Below are 16,037 nucleotides of genomic sequence, written 5' to 3'. Positions count from 1 at the left end.
ACAGCATAACGTAGGCTACCGCGTCGCAGGGCAGTGATCTAGTTAGTGCCGTTCGAAACGATTATTTTAGAAGATACTTTTATACAGGGATCTACTGTAAATTAACTTTTTCCATCACCAGACAAAATGTCAGGTATATGCTAATCTAACTAGCCAAACACATCCAAGTAAGGGTCAAAGTGGCTAAAAAGTTTTCTTTTCTACCAGCCAAACTGATTTTTTCACCAGCATTTGGCCAGTTGGCTGGTGTTAATTTAGAGCCCTGCTTTTATAACCAAAGACCAAAGTAATTAGACAACTCTATTCAGGGAGGAAGTCATTCAACTGCTGCCTTCCATTTGCATGAAGCCTATAAATGTTTGGAAGCATCCGTCAGTATGCAGGCTTTCATGATTTTTTGCTCTCACACCGTGAATATTATTTGCTCTTCACGGCCCACGCCATGTCCCATAACTTATCATGTTCTCACACACACACCATGTCCCATAAGTTATTACACACATACACACTCCACTGACACACTATCTCACATACAACTGAGTGAACCACAGTGTGTGTGCTCTGCCAATGTGTACACACCACAGCTGTTGTCCAAAAGAGAATGTGAGAGAGGGAGAGAGGGAGAGAGAGACAGAGAAAGGGAGACAGAGAAAGGCAGAAAATGAACAAGAATCTCTCTCTCTCTCTCTCTCTCTCTCTCCCTCTCTCTCTCTCTCTCTCTCTCTCTCTCTCTCTCTCTCTCTCTCTCTCTCTCTCTCTCTCTCTCTCTCTCTCTCTCTCTCCACTATGGTGATCTGCTGTTAGAAAGTTGAGCCTCTCCTGCTTCTCTTTAGCCATGCGTGAGTGAGTAAGTGAGCAGAGGCCAGGGGCTCCTCTCCTCTGTGTGTGTGTAAGTGAACAGCACATCGTTACACACTCCACACATCACACACCTGGCCCTCTGCTGAAACCTAAGACCGCTGCTATCAGCCTCACAGGTGGGATGCCTCTGCTGACACTTAAGACAGCCGCCCTCAAAGACACAACAGCCTCCCTCACTTGATCTACCGTATCTAGGGGGAGTGGAGGAGGACTGATCTGAGGAGTGGAGAAGAGGGGAAAGCCAGAAAAGTGTCCCCACACGTTCTAATAATGAGCCGTGGCCAAAACGTGTCCCACTTTCTATCAGATCAGACCCAAAATGTTTCCATTCCAAAGAGATCATAGCCAAATGAAAGGTGTCCCAATACCTAAAGCATCAGTCAGAATTTGCCCCAAGTCAAATTCAGGAATCCAACAGATCAAAGGTAAGCCTATAAGTACCCCCATTCCAAAAGAAATCATATCCAAAATATGTTCCAATTTCCCACAGATTAGCACCCCCCCCACCCCCCCCCCCCCCCCCCCCCCCCCCCCCCCCCCCCCCCCCCCCCCCCCCCCCCCAAAAAAAAACCCTTTACCTAACAGCTTGTCATCAACTCCTGTTTTTCACACTGCACTTAAGACAGTCACCCTAAAAGACCCGAGAAAAATCCCTCACTTGATCAGTGTACTGTGAGGAGAGTAGAAAGCCAAAAAATGTCCCCACACATTCTTATAAGGGCTCGTAGCCAAAATGTGTCCCAATACCTAGATCAGAGCAAAACGCTTTCCCATTCCGAACAGATCTTTTAGCCAAAATATGTAGCCTATAACACTTGACTTCACATTCCAAACAGACTGCAGCCAAAATGTCTCTAGATCAGACTACAGTTGTATTGACCTACTGGACACTGTACACTTAACACATCAAATATTTTTTCCACTGTATAGGATCACGCTACTGTAGTTTGACTATGCATACCATACCTCATCTTGACATGAGTTTTGTTGCTTAGGAGTCTGAAAAGAGTCCATGGTTAATATCAATGATACAAGGATGTTTAATTGCCATATGCATAGACTGGACATCTGTAGTATGACCAAGGATTTTCTAGGTTCTGGTGTGGCATGCAGTGAAATTGCAATTGGACAGCCTAAATATTAGAGATGCACCGGATCCTGATTTTTAGGATCCTGCCAGATACCGGATCCACTGCTTAAGATCCTGCCGGATCCGGAACCGGATACCGGATCCTATGAAAGCGTTGAAACACATAGCCAACTCGCACATGTGGGCCCTTTTATTACGTTGGCGCAAACTATTTTTAAGACTCATTGGCTTACTGCCACACTGCCTTCAACGGCCGCTTCCAAAGGGCTTTCACTCCATGCAGCGATTGGGGTTGTGAAAGACTGACTGAAAAGCCTAGGCTAAGTAAAAAGTAGAGATGCCCCAGATCCTGATTTTTAGGTAACTGCCGGATACCGGATCCACTGCTTAAGATCCTGCCGGATCCGGATAGTCTGAAAAACCCTATTATCCTGCCGGATCCGGAACCGGATCTTGGATCCTGTACATCTCTACTAAATATAGCCTCTTGTAGAACTTGAGAATAGCTATAGGATTCTAGAATTCTCGTAGAACTCTGGAATGTTCCTGGCACATTTTCAGTTAGCATCCTGAGAGAACGCTGCGCAGATGCAACTGTGGTTTACTCACTAACCACAAAAGAGCTCTTTAAGAGAGATCTCACGAAAATGAGCCAATTCATCTTGTCTGCCGCCAAACAACAGTTAATGAAATAGATTGCTCATGACTTGCAGGTGTGTAGAGGCATTATCTTCGTAATCTACCACACACAGAGGTATCTGATAAAAGTTCTGGATTACATCATGGCTAACGCATCTGCCAAGTTGCCTGTAGTACGGGTGAGTGGGAATTAGGTCTGTGTTTCCCACCTGCATACACAGATGACTCATTGATCATTCAGTACTTGTTAGAGGCAGTACTTAAGTCAAGAGATTGACTTTAAGACTTTCACTGTCGTCTATATAGCCTACAGTTTTCTGTGACACAAGAAAACGAATTGGCAAGACTTTGCGTGCACAAAGACGATAAGAGTATCAAAGTGTGAAGTGTCAAGTAAACTTAGGGCACCTAAGTGGAGAAGTTGTAGCCACTCGCCGTAATTGTTGCATTCACGCACACGCACACGCACACACAGACACACACACAGACACAGACACACACACACACACACACACGCACACGCACACGCACACGCACACGCACACGCACACACACACACACACACACACCCCAAATGCACACAAACAGTACACACATTACACCCTGATTGCATTCATGCAAGTTTACACAGCATTTCCTATTCGTTTACTTTGTGACGGAATGGCTATCATGGCTCTGGGGTTGTTGTGGGTGTGCTCTGACTGTGATATCAGGTCTGGAGCCTGGCTCTTTTGTCCTTTGCAGACGATCAAAGTGCATGTCTGGTGCAAGTTGGTGTCCTCACTCCCCATATGACCCACACATCAAGCAGAGCTACAAAGTGCTCCAGTAAAGGGCCGTACACACACGTCGCTGCTAGTTACTCGCTCAGCGAATGAACTCAATAGAATGTCAATCTGTTCCAGCGAGACTAGCAGGTGAGTAGGCGAGTACTGTACAAGCGATGCGACTTGGGCGGATCCCGAGTTGAACATATTTTATTTTCGAGCGAGGCGAGTAAGCGAGTAACCAATTGGAAGGCAGAGTTCTGTACTTTTCGCCTGTTCATTGGCAGTTAAAGCTGCGGGAACTTTCAGCGAACGTTCCATGAAAGAGAGGCGAGTAGGCGACCAAGCGAGAAGCTAGTAAATAGCAGCGATGTGTGTGTACGGCCTCTAAGGAGTTATGTTTACGGTTAGTTACTGTAGTTACATATTTGTTACCGTAATAAGCCCACCTGGGAAGCTCCAACTCCCATTGTCATTGTGACACAGCACTCCACAGCACACAAGTGCACACTGCACACACAATTAAATTGCATTTATGCCTCACCCGTGCAAGGGGGCAGCCCCCAATGGCGCCCCAAGGGAGCAGTGCAGCGGAACGGTACCATGCGCAGGGTACCTCAGTCATGGAGGAGAGCACTGGTAAATTACTCTCCCCACCAACCCGACAACCTTTGGGCTACAAGTCCGACGCCCTAACCGTTTAACCACGAGTCATGGCTGCCCAGTGCCCACTATGGGCTATTGGTAGCTCATTTCGACAAAGCAGCCCCTTTCACAACATCAGGTTCAAGGTGACTTCTCCTTAATCTGCTCTCCAACATTGAAGTTAAATCATATGTTTATTACATTACATTACATTACATTTCACTTAGCTGACGCTTTCATTTGTTCAAAGCGACTTACAACTATTATGTGTCAGGGTATTGGTTACAGTCCCTGGAGCAATGTGGGGTTAGGTGCCTTGCTCAAGGGCACTTCAGCCATGGATGGAGATGTAGGGAGAGGTCAGGGGGGATTTGAAGCGGCAACCCCTAGATTGAAGGAACAACTAGGCCACACGACTGCTAGTGGTCTATGCTAGATGTCTCTGTGCAGATAGAGAAAAATTACAGTATCTTGGTAAGAATCGATTCTGAGTGCCCCCCTGTGTGATCTTTCCCACTTGAAACAGCACTAAGTATAGTGCTAGATAAAGTGCTTCCAAAATCATTTCAGTTGTTCCGCAGCTTGCAAAAGATCCTCCTGAGTTTGGTTGGTGAAAAAAAATCGGTCAACAGTCAAAAAGAAGAGTGTAACACTGCTTCTTCGCGGTTCACCACTTTAGTGCTAAAATAAAGTGGTGAACTGCGAAGAAGCAGTGTCGCACTCTTCTTTTTGACTGTTGACTGAGGTACCCTGAAAAGCTGCACCAGCTAAAAAAGATATATTCGAGGTGTGCGGGCCCATGCAAAACTTTGTCAAACTTGTAAAAAAGGAGAGAAATTGTTGAATGTTTATCTCCGTCATCCAATATAAACAAGTGAAAAATAATATCACCTACAGTATGTGATACCAATTCAAGCCAGCTGACTTGTTGGAGATGGTTGACACCTGGCATCCATTGGCCACATTTCCCCATGTTGTACACAGAAAGAAGATGGGCAAGCCACAAGGCATTCAAGCTGAGCTCCGAGTGGGAACACACACCACGGGGATAGGGGAATGCCCACACACTCATCCATGCTATTTCTAACTTTGGGAAGAGCTGGAAAAGCTGCTCCTCCTTCAGCACTCTCTCTCTCTCTCTCTCTCTCTCTCTCTCTCTCTCTCTCTCTCTCTCTCTGGAAAGACTTTCTTTCCAGTCTTTGGCGGAATGTGCTTTTGAGACCCATGTCAACTGAGGAGTTTGAGTCCTCCGTGTTTAAGGTAACGTAAGGTTAGCTATGCAAACAAAGCTGTGAAATTCGTGGACCGGAGAAAAAAAATGGGAGAAAGAATTACAGGACACCACAAAACAAAGTCTGTGAAGATTAAAACATTCATGCATAAACACAAGACCACACAACACGCAACCAACCAATCTCAGAGTTTTCCACGTGCAGCAGTGTGTGCTTTTGTAAACAGAAGCTTTTTAAACGATCCTGCTCATTATCTGATGCTGAAAACCACGATAAGAGGGAACATCTCTTGGTGAATTCCAGTGTTAGCCAGTCACAGGGAGTTTCTCCCTCAGTGTTTCCAAGGAATGCTATCGTGGGAACATGGGATTGATAGCACTTGTCATTCAAACAAATATCGCATTGATCTGGCCCTGCACCGAGAGGACAAGTCGTGAGGAAATGTCAATGCCACTCCTTTGTCGGTGCGTGTGTGTGTGTGTGTGTGTGTGTGTGTGCGTGTGTGTGTGTGTGTGAGTGTGTGTGTGTGTATTTGGTGAGGCAAGTGTTGCCCCCCCCCCCTCTCTCTCTCTCCCACAGCAGTACACAGATCTTAGCTCCGTCGCCCTGATCATCACAATCATCTGTTCCAAGTGTGCTTTGTGTAGGCCGCCAAGCCAGCTGACTCCGTCCCAGCAGCATAACGTCAGTCATACAACTCATCTCAGCACAGCTCCAATCCACACCCAATGACAGCAAATCACAGAAATGCGAGACGACATCTCTGGAGGACATGGGTGTGTGCTGTGTGCACTGTGTAGCCGTGTTTTTCTGTTTCCACTGTTTGAACAAGCTTGTCAGATTCAAGTGCTATGGAGCACAGAGAGAAAAAGATAACGGCAAAAAAACACATAGGGCTGCGACAGGCAAAAAATACAAGATAACAACACATACAGAGTACACAGCATCACAGAGAATTCTATGGTCTGGTGAGAGATTTTACATATGCATTTCAAAGCTGGAAAATCAGGAATGCCTGACAAACAAACAAAAAAGACAAAAAAAACACTATGAAAAGCACTATGTATAAATTATGTGCACTGTTCCATCAGTGAAAAACTGTTACTATAGTCATTGAAAAGTACAACAAAAAACTACGACATTACACAGGGCCTCCATTCCACAGTCACTCGTTGCTATTTGGTTATTACCACTCTGGTAACATGAAATGTAACAGGGGTCGTGCAATACCACTGAATCCACACTTCTGCACTGAAATAAAAGTGCTTGGCTGCTACTGGTTAAGAAAGTGACTGAGGGACACTGAACTAAGTATCCGGATGGATTTTCATTGACGGAGTCTGGTCAAAATGGGTCTGCCCTTAATGAGAATCTAATGTGACTTCTCAAGATGCTACATTTAGCTGCAGTTGAATTTTACGAGAGGAAAAGCAATGACTAAACTGAACATTGAATGAGAGTGCGTCTGGCAATGCGGGGGGATGAATGAGTGTGTCTGCTCGAGAGCGAGACAGAAAGAGTGTGTCTGCCGACTACGAAGGAGGGAGCGGGAGAGGAGGAAGAAAATGAAAGTGATAAAAGAGATGAGAGAAGGTAAAAGCGAGATATATGAAACAGGGAGAAGTGAGAGAGGCAGGGCTGTAAATTAACCTTTTTCCTCATCAGCCAAAATGGCCAGTAGATGTTGATTTTACTAGCCAAACACATATTGACTAATGGGAAAAAGTGGCTAGTAAGATGGCCTTTTTCTACCAGCTAAACTGAACTTTCACCAGCATTTGGCTAGTTGGCTGATGTTAATTTAGAGCCCGGAGAGAGGAATAGGAGAGCGAGGAGGAGGGGGTGACAGTGTCAGAAAGGAAAGAAAGGGACAGACAGAGAGACAAAGAACCAGAGAGGCTGGCAAGATAGATAGATAGAGCGAGAGAGAGAGAGAGAGAGAGAGAGAGAGAGAGAGAGAGAGAGAGAGAATAGGTAGAGAGAAAGATATAGACTGAGCGAGAAAGAGAGAGAGGGTGGTAGAGAGAAAAAGTGAAAATCTCTGATGGAGATAAAGAGACAGACAGAAAGAAAGAAAGGGTGTATGTGTGTGTGTGAGAGAGAGAGAGAGAGAGAGAGAGAGAGAGAGAGAGAGAGAGAGAGAGAGAGAGAGAGAGAGAGAGAGAGAGAAAGAAAGAGAGAGAGTGAAAGGGGGGGGGGAGTAGGGCTATATTGGTCTAGTTTCTAGTTTGGTGCGAGGTCTGTCAACATCAGGGCCATTTCCCATTGAGCTGCCCCCCTCTCAGCCCGGGCCACAGATAATAGGAACAGGGGCCTCCAGGGCACAGGGGTCAAACACACACACACACACACACACACACACACACACACACACACACACACACACACACACACACACACACACATACACACACACACACACACACACACACACACAGAAGGACACACACACACACACACACACACACACACACACACACACACACACACACAGAAAGACACACAAATGCAAACAAATGCAAACACACACACACACACAAAGACACACACATATGCGTGCATACACACACACACACACACACACACACACACACACACACACACACACACCACACACACACACACACACACACACACACACACACACACACACACACACACACACACACACACACAGAAAGACACACAAATGCAAACACACACAAACACACATACACACACAAATGCAAACACACACAAACACACATACACACACAAAGACACACACATATGCGTGCATACACACACACACACACACACACACACACACACACACACACACACAAAAAGACACACTTGCTTGTGCGAGCACACACACACATAAAGACACACACACACACACAGTCGGTCTCTCTGTTTCTCGCACGTGCACACACACACACACACAGGCCCACACATCGTGGTGGGGGCCGTCTGGAAAACTTTATGATGTCATCATGACTTCTCAACTTGGTGTCGTGGCAATGGGCCTCTGCACCCCCCACCCCCACACACACACAAACTCTCTCTCTCTCTCTCTCTCTCTCTCTCTCTCTCTCTCTCTCTCTCTCTCTCTCTCTCGCTCTCTCATGGCAATGGGTCTCTATACACTGGTAGTGGTTGAAAACACTCATGCACAAACGCACGTGGGCTGCGTGCACAATACTCTTATGGCAATGGTTTAAAGCGGTTTAAAAGAAGAATCCCTCAATCCCATACACAACAATCCAATGGGGTGTAAGCAAGTCCCATCACACACACACACACACACACACACACACACACACACACACACACACACACACACACACACACACACACACACACACACACACACACACACACACACAGATTCACACACACAGCCTGAAGGTGCAGTGGCCAGTTTCATGTTGCACATAAACACCATGGAAACAAACACTTCTTTTTTGTTTGGGGCTGCCATTCCTCAAACACAACAGAGTGTGGACTGGAGTCAGTGGGCAGTGTTGCCAGATTGGGCGGTTATTGGGCTGCTTGGGATAGCCGTCTGCGGCCATTTGGCTTTTCTTTTTATGCAGTTTTATGCCCATAGAAACCAATACAATTTTGTGTTGAACTTGTGCGGAATTTAGCGGCTCCAGTCGGTTTTGGAGCACCTTTTGGGGCGGGATTTGATCAGACACATCTGGCAACACTGTCAGTGGGACTGGTGGAACAAAACCAGTCATCAGAAGAAAAAATGAGCGCAGAGGTGTGTGGTGAATAGTAAGTATTTGGGGGGTTGGCATGGCTTTCTATTCTGTCCCTGTCACCAACCATCAGAGTAAACACTTCTTGAAATGTAGCAGAATGTAGTGCAGCAGGAGGAGAGGAGAGAGGAGAGGAGAGGAGAGGAGAGGAAAGGGGAGAGGAGGGGCGAGGAGAGGAGAGAGGAGAGGAAAGGGGAGAGGAGGGGCGAGGAGAGGAGAGGAGAGGAGAGGAGAGGAGAGGAGAGGAGAGGACAGGAGAGGAGAGAGGAGAGGAAAGGGGAGAGGAGGGGCGAGGAGAGGAGAGGAGAGGAGAGGAGAGGAGAGGAGAGGAGAGGAGACATAGGGGAAATGAGAAGGATACGGAGACGGAGAGAAGACAGGAGAAAACTTGAGGTGAGAGGAGAGGAGAGGAGAAGAGAGAAAAGTTGGAGAGGAGAAACACTGGAGAGAGGAGAACACAGAAGAGCAACGGAGGGCAGAGGAGAGAGCAGCAGGGAGAGAGGAGAGAAGGGGAGTGCCATGAGTGTCTCCATGACAACTTCCAAGCCAGGCCCCAACACACACACACACACACACACACACACACACACACACACACACACACACACACACACACACACACACACACACACACACACACACACACACACACACACACACACACACACACACACACACACACACACAGGACAATGCTCATTGTTTCTCCCCCTTCAGAGGAGGTCCAATGGAGAGCAGAGGCCAAACAGAGCCTGTTTATCATGCCAACACAGAGAAGTGTCTACTGCCAGCTACAGATGATGTGATGGCTGGCTGGTTTGCTTGGCGTGGCTTGGCCTGGCCTGGCGTGTCTGGCCCGTGTGCAATTGGCACTGACAAGGCATTTCCGTGGAAACCTGTCTTCCAATCCACGCCACCACCACCACCACACCCAGTAATGCTAGATGTGGACAGGCCCAGGGCATTAGTCATTTATGAGGAGAGAGACACTGCTGTCTGTCTGTCTGTCTATCATCATGATCATGCAACGTGTGCGCAACGGATACAGTATCAACGCAAGATCACAAAACCACTCGGCAGTTTTTTGCTCAAGCACCTTGAGTGTTAGGCTACAGACAACAGACTTCCTCTTGAGCAATGCTGTGAAGCAACCTTGCAAAAAATGTGTTTGGCCAAAAAAAAACCCGAGGACTGTTCAGACATTATTGCTAGACAGGTGAACGTGACGATGCATTACCCACCTTGGATTTCAAAAAAAAAAATCAAACTGATTGATAGGCCCTATTGATCATTAGGCTATTATAGCTATTGATGGATTGAAGACGTTTCTAATGAAATGCAAATAAACGGCGTCTTGCTTTTCAGAGTAGAGTGTGTAAAATGTATCCCATCACCTAACTGAATTGGTGCTTCTGTCTGGGGCAGATGACGGTCTGCAGCAGCTCAGGTGTCATGTCTTTTCAAGTGCGCGTTACTGCTGCAACATTACGCACGCCTCAATTGTACACCAAGTACTGAGCGTAGTAAGTAAGGACTCTGCAACCCAAGTTGTTGCAAGACTGCCAACCATTTACATAAGTCAAAGGAATAATGCCAAATGACGTTTAAACTGGTCTTAATATGCACACTGCAAAGAGCAAAATACCTGACCACCACTAATGCGTCTTCAACCTTGTCCAAACTTTTCCCAACGGTTCAGTAAACGATAGTAGAAAGGGGAAACCGTGTATTGATATGAATTGAATGTTAATACTTTACCAGTTGGTAGATGCTCTGGGGTTCAGAATGTCCTCCTTTGCAGTCAGCAAGGAGAGATTGTAGGTATCCAAGTTTACTCCTTTCATTGTGCTTTCAAGTCCTCCTTGAACAATACCAGGCTACCTCAGATGTTTCGAGCCAGGAGGCAAAGCTACAACCGAAACAGCCCACAAATGCTTGCTTATGGGTCTTCCAACAGACCACACTTAACTGGAGTGACTGCTCGGGACGTCTCACGTTCTGGTGGGCAGGCACCACATAGCGTTTTCCTCTGCAGCAGAACTTAACGGTGAGACGGGAAAACTTTTGGAAACGCAATCGTTCGCCAAAAGCCCCACCTCCTGTGCAGGGAGAAAATCGCAGTTACGCAAATCCATCTGCGCATAAGGAGATCTCATACACACATCTCATACCTATTGTGCGTGTTTTAGTCATGTACTCTATTCAATAATAGGCTAAGTAAGATAAGAAAAAAATATAGGTCTATGTATGCGCTGAGCCAGACATCACAAAACCTGATGCATTCAGTCAGCCAATCGATTGATTAACCCGCTAAAACTGCGCACTGAGTTGATCAGAAAAAACAATAAACCCTCGGTCATCATTAGCACAAACATTCGTTGTATCTACCAGTGGCTTTGGAAGTGAACTCTTTCACTCTGATTATGTCAAAGATATGCAAAAAGGCTGCGACACGATGATTTACACCAACTAAATAACCCAGTGACAAACCATTGAGTTGCCAATCACCTTTTGTGAAGCGGGTTTGCAACTCTTGGCGACTACAGACAACTCACGGAGACCGCGGTGGAATCTGCCCGGGCAGTTCATGGGAACTGGTTTTGGAAGGAACGCAAGACCCCTGGCCAACAGAGTAGCACAAAGTTCTGTTGCCATATCCAAAGAAGAGAACAGTCAGCACTCATGATGTTTTGTCCTGTGAGAATTCACAACTTTTGGTTGAGGAATTAGACCAATTGATTGCAATTTACTCGCCACATAATTTTGTAAACTGGATGAGTTTCTCAGCTTTGTGCTTCTTCCCAGAAAACAACAAACTACAGGCTATGTTTTAGGCTATACTCTGAAAATTGTTGTTTAATTGAGCACTTTTGGATAACACTTCACTTGACACCCTCGGCTACATGAAATGACAGTGTCATAACAATGTCAAAACTGTGACAGTCACAGATGAGCCATAGCATTGTCAATGTCATAAACATTGCATGAAAAGTTGACACTGTTTGGCCTGGCATTACCATAACAGAGTGTTACTTAATTGAAAATGTTTATGACATTAATTCAATTTGTATGATATATCCAGTGTGCTGAACACTTTTATCTACTACTATTAATAGGCTCATAAATCTTTAAATTAAAATGAGTTGGTTAAAATCATAGCACATAGGAATCAGACTGAATAATGTGTGTGTGTGTGTGTGTGTGTGTGTGTGTGTGTGTGTGTGTGTGTGTGTGTGTGTGTGTGTGTGTGTGTGTGTGTGTGTGTGTGTGTGTGTGTGTGTGTGTGTGTGTGTGATGGGGTTTTATTTATTATTTCTACCTCCCACAATCTTGACAAGATCACACTATACAGACAGTAACAATAGCTAGATCCCACAATGACAATGACAACAGAGTTTTTCTGCAGGCTGTTTCACAACAGACCATATCGTGTGTGTGTGTGTGTGGGGGGGGGGGGGGGGGGGGGGGGGGGGGGGGGGGGGGGGGGGGGGGGGGGGGGATGTTATGCTGTCCCGGGCTCAAGGAGATAGGGGGCCCAGAATTGGGTCCTCATTATATTATATGTATTGGTTGGGGGCCCTTTCAGATGACTTTGTCCTGGGCCCAGCAAAAGCTGTCAGCGCCCTGTGTGTGTGTGTGTGTGTGTGTGTGTGTGTGTGTGTGTGTGTGTGTGTGTGTGTGTGTGTGTGTGTGTGTGTGTGTGTGTGTGTGTGTGTGTGTGTGTGTGTGTGTGTGTGTGTGTGTGTGTGCATGCGCATGTGTGCAGTATGTTTAGAGGGAATTTCTTGCATTTCAACCTGCCACAAATCAGGTCATAATTGGTCATTATTAAAAGAGCTGTGTTATTTAGTGATGATTTTCAAAAAAGACTGATGGTCACCCCGACCGTGGCTCTAGTGATAGGGCACTCGTCTGCGTCGTGGCTGAAAAGGGTTCAACTCTGAGTCCCTACTTGCTTCCTGTCACTCCTTCACTGAGTAACATTAAAATAGAGTCAAAAAGACCAAAAAATATCTTTAAAAAAAAGCGATGATCAGTATGTACATTAGATATTCTCTAACTGTTATTCTCTTTACTGTTATTGGGCATAGCCTTCTGACAATTGCTTTTAAAAAATGTTTTTGACTAATTTTTTTATATTGTAATTACTGCCAGACAGTCTGTCTCAGGGAAGAGCAAACTGTAAGAGAGGTGGAAAGGTCTGCAGTGCACAAGACCACACAAGCCTGGGCTCAGCAGCCTCATATCTCATCTTTGAGAAGCTCCACGTAGATGAAAATGTTTGGAATGGGGTCAGTCAGTGTCTCCTTGTTTGTGTGCATTGATTTAAGGGTCTTTAGCTGTAGGAGTTGCTGAAGTTCGTCTCGTCTGCAGCTCACCCCCTCATTCCCCATGTCCAATGCTGACATGCCGGCTTTGGCATGCGGCCAGCTGACCACAGGGGTCAGAGGTTAACTCACACACCCCGGACAATCATTCTCGTAATTTTACCGTTTTGCTTTTCTCTATTATCAAGTCAAAGTCAAAGTCTAAGGGTACCTGATTGTCAAGAAAAATCTATGTAACAGCTGTTAGCGCAAAGGATTAGAAATTGCGTTTGACTAAACTCCAATGAGCAGTTAAAACTGAACCAAATACTGACAGATTGATATGGCCTACATGCTGTGTCAATATTACTTCATTTGTAGCATTGATTGAAGCAGTTTTCTGGGCCATCCTACAACATTACGAAAATTATTTATCACACAATCACACAACCACATTTGACCGACTGTGGATTTAAAAAAAACAAAAACAAAACTGCACAACTGATGTTTAAGGGTAATTAAGTGCTTGTGGTCTCTTCTTACCTACTAATTTAACTAATTACTATACTTCATTTTGATGCTTCTGGCTTATGTCATCTTGCCATTGCTCTCTGTAACTAACCAGTCACAGTCAAACTTGTTTATTATTTAGAGTGGCAGCTGATGGAACAGTCAGCCATCACTCCACAGACAGTCAGACTGTAAGGAAAGAGTAGAAGACCACACACTGTAACTCTGCTGAATGTCAACATTTCAACCCATCAAAATAAGTGAAGTGAAAGCTCACCTGAGAAACTCCAACTCCCGTCGTCATTCTGACACACATTGCATTGCATTGCACTTACATTGCATTGCACTTAGCTGACGCTTTCATTTATTCAAAGCGACTTACAGTTATTATTTGTCAGGGTATTGGTTACAGTCCCTGGAGCAATGTGGGGTTAAGTGCCTTGCTCAAGGGCACTTCAGCCATGGATAGAGATGTAGGGAGAGGTCAGGGGGGCTTCAAACCCGCAACCCCTAGATTGAAAGACCAACTCTCTAACCACTAGGCCACGGCTGCCCACACACACAACAAAGTTGCATTCATGCCTCACCCGTGCAAGGGGGAAGCCCCCAAGGGAGCAGTGCTGTGGGATGGTACCATGCTCAGGGTACCTCAGTCATGGAGGAGGATGGGGAGAGCCCTGGTTAATTACTTACCACTGCACCAACCTGCCAGGTTGGGAGTCAAACCAGCAACCTTTGGGCTAAAAGTCCAACACTCGAACTGCTTACCCATGACTGCTCTAAGTATAAACCTTTCGGTCAGAGTTTCAGTGTGCAAAGTTTTTCCTTGATAGATACACTTTTGTTCTGCAGCTGGCCTCACTGAAGTGGGGTCTGCACTACAGTTACTCTTTAAAAACGGGGGGGGGGGGGGGGGGGAACACACACCTATGTCTCGAGGGCCTTTTACGTTATGTCCAGGGGACAGAAGAGGGGGACTGTTTTAAAGGTGGCAGCCTTCAGTATAGGCCTAAAGTGAAGAGGGAAATCCTGGTTTGTGTTCAAAATAAGACGTAATAAACAAATCTTGAATCTTGAATCTAGTACGACCCTTGGAGGACTTGAGTGACCTCTCGAATGAAGGTTCCCCTCCCCTGCTTTAAAAAGGATAGTCAGACAATACCCACGTCACTCCTCACCACCCTCTGTGAAAGCTCAGAACAGTGCAGTTACAAATCAGTCCACCAGATGGTGTCCATTAGCTACTCCTTAATCCATCATCACCACACCAAACAAACACACAGAACAGAACGGATGTAGGCCTACTGTTCGTATAGAATACTTCAGAGAAGGGCTCTAAGGTATCTTTTTTCATCACAAGCCAAAATGGCTAATAGATGTTAATCTTACAAAGTGGTCTGCTCTACCAGTCAAACTGAAATTTCACCTGCATTTCACTGGTTGGCTGATGTTAATTTGAAAGTGAAAGTGAAAGCCCATTGGGAAACTCCGACTCCCATTGTCATTGTGACACAGCACTCCACAGCACACAAGTGAACACTGCACACTGCACACAACGAAATTGCATTTATGCCTCACCCGTGCAAGGGGGCAGCCCTCAGTGGTGCCCCATGGGGAGCAGTGCGGTGGGACGGTACCATGCTCAGGGTACCTCAGTCATGGAGGAGGATGGGGGAGAGCACTGGTTGATTACTCCCCCCACCAACCTGGTGGGTCGGGAGTCGAACCGGCAACCTCTGGGATGCAAGTCTGACGCCCTAACCGCTCACCCATGACTGCCCATAATTTGGAGCCCTGCTCCAGAGTACTAGTCTCGTGTTCACTCTGACAACCGTGAAGTACATACATACAGTACAATTAGGGGAGCCCATAACTGGGATATGCTGAGTATGTTCAGTACGTGGACCGATGTGCTCATACATAACAGCATGAATATCACATCTCCCTGAACCTTTCAAAATGAATCAGTACCCCACATTTGTTGTACAAAAAAGTACAACAAAAGTGCAGCTGATGGAGACAGAAAACAATACGTGGAACAATTTATTACATATCACAACAGAAACATTTTCATTTGATTTCAAAACAAAAGGCAGAGTCAGAGAAGAACGTCTTTTTTCTTTGTAGGCTGACCTTAACCATATATGGCAGCTTGAGCAAAGTTTTGCTATTATGCTATATGCAGCGTTTTTCGTGCACACCAGTTTGGTTAGCAGGAAGCAATGTGGTCACAGAAT

General features: G+C 45.9%; 1 protein-coding gene across 1 annotated transcript in view; it reads right to left on the bottom strand.

Annotated features, from left to right (window-relative positions):
- The window catches only part of si:dkey-40c11.2 (drebrin-like protein A), an 83,875-nt gene extending 72,832 nt beyond the window's left edge, over positions 1-11,043 (bottom strand). Inside the window, exon 1 of the mRNA XM_063195029.1 lies at positions 10,742-11,043. Within this exon, the coding sequence (XP_063051099.1) occupies positions 10,742-10,827 (86 nt within the window). The 5' untranslated portion in view covers positions 10,828-11,043. The remainder of the gene's footprint in view (positions 1-10,741) is intronic.
- Positions 11,044-16,037: the final 4,994 nt, after the last annotated feature.

The sequence above is a fragment of the Engraulis encrasicolus genome, chromosome 3 (assembly GCF_034702125.1).
Source record: "Engraulis encrasicolus isolate BLACKSEA-1 chromosome 3, IST_EnEncr_1.0, whole genome shotgun sequence".
NCBI lineage: Eukaryota > Metazoa > Chordata > Actinopteri > Clupeiformes > Engraulidae > Engraulis > Engraulis encrasicolus.
Note: the sequence above shows the minus strand (reverse complement) of the source record. Positions and strands in the feature narration are given on the sequence as shown.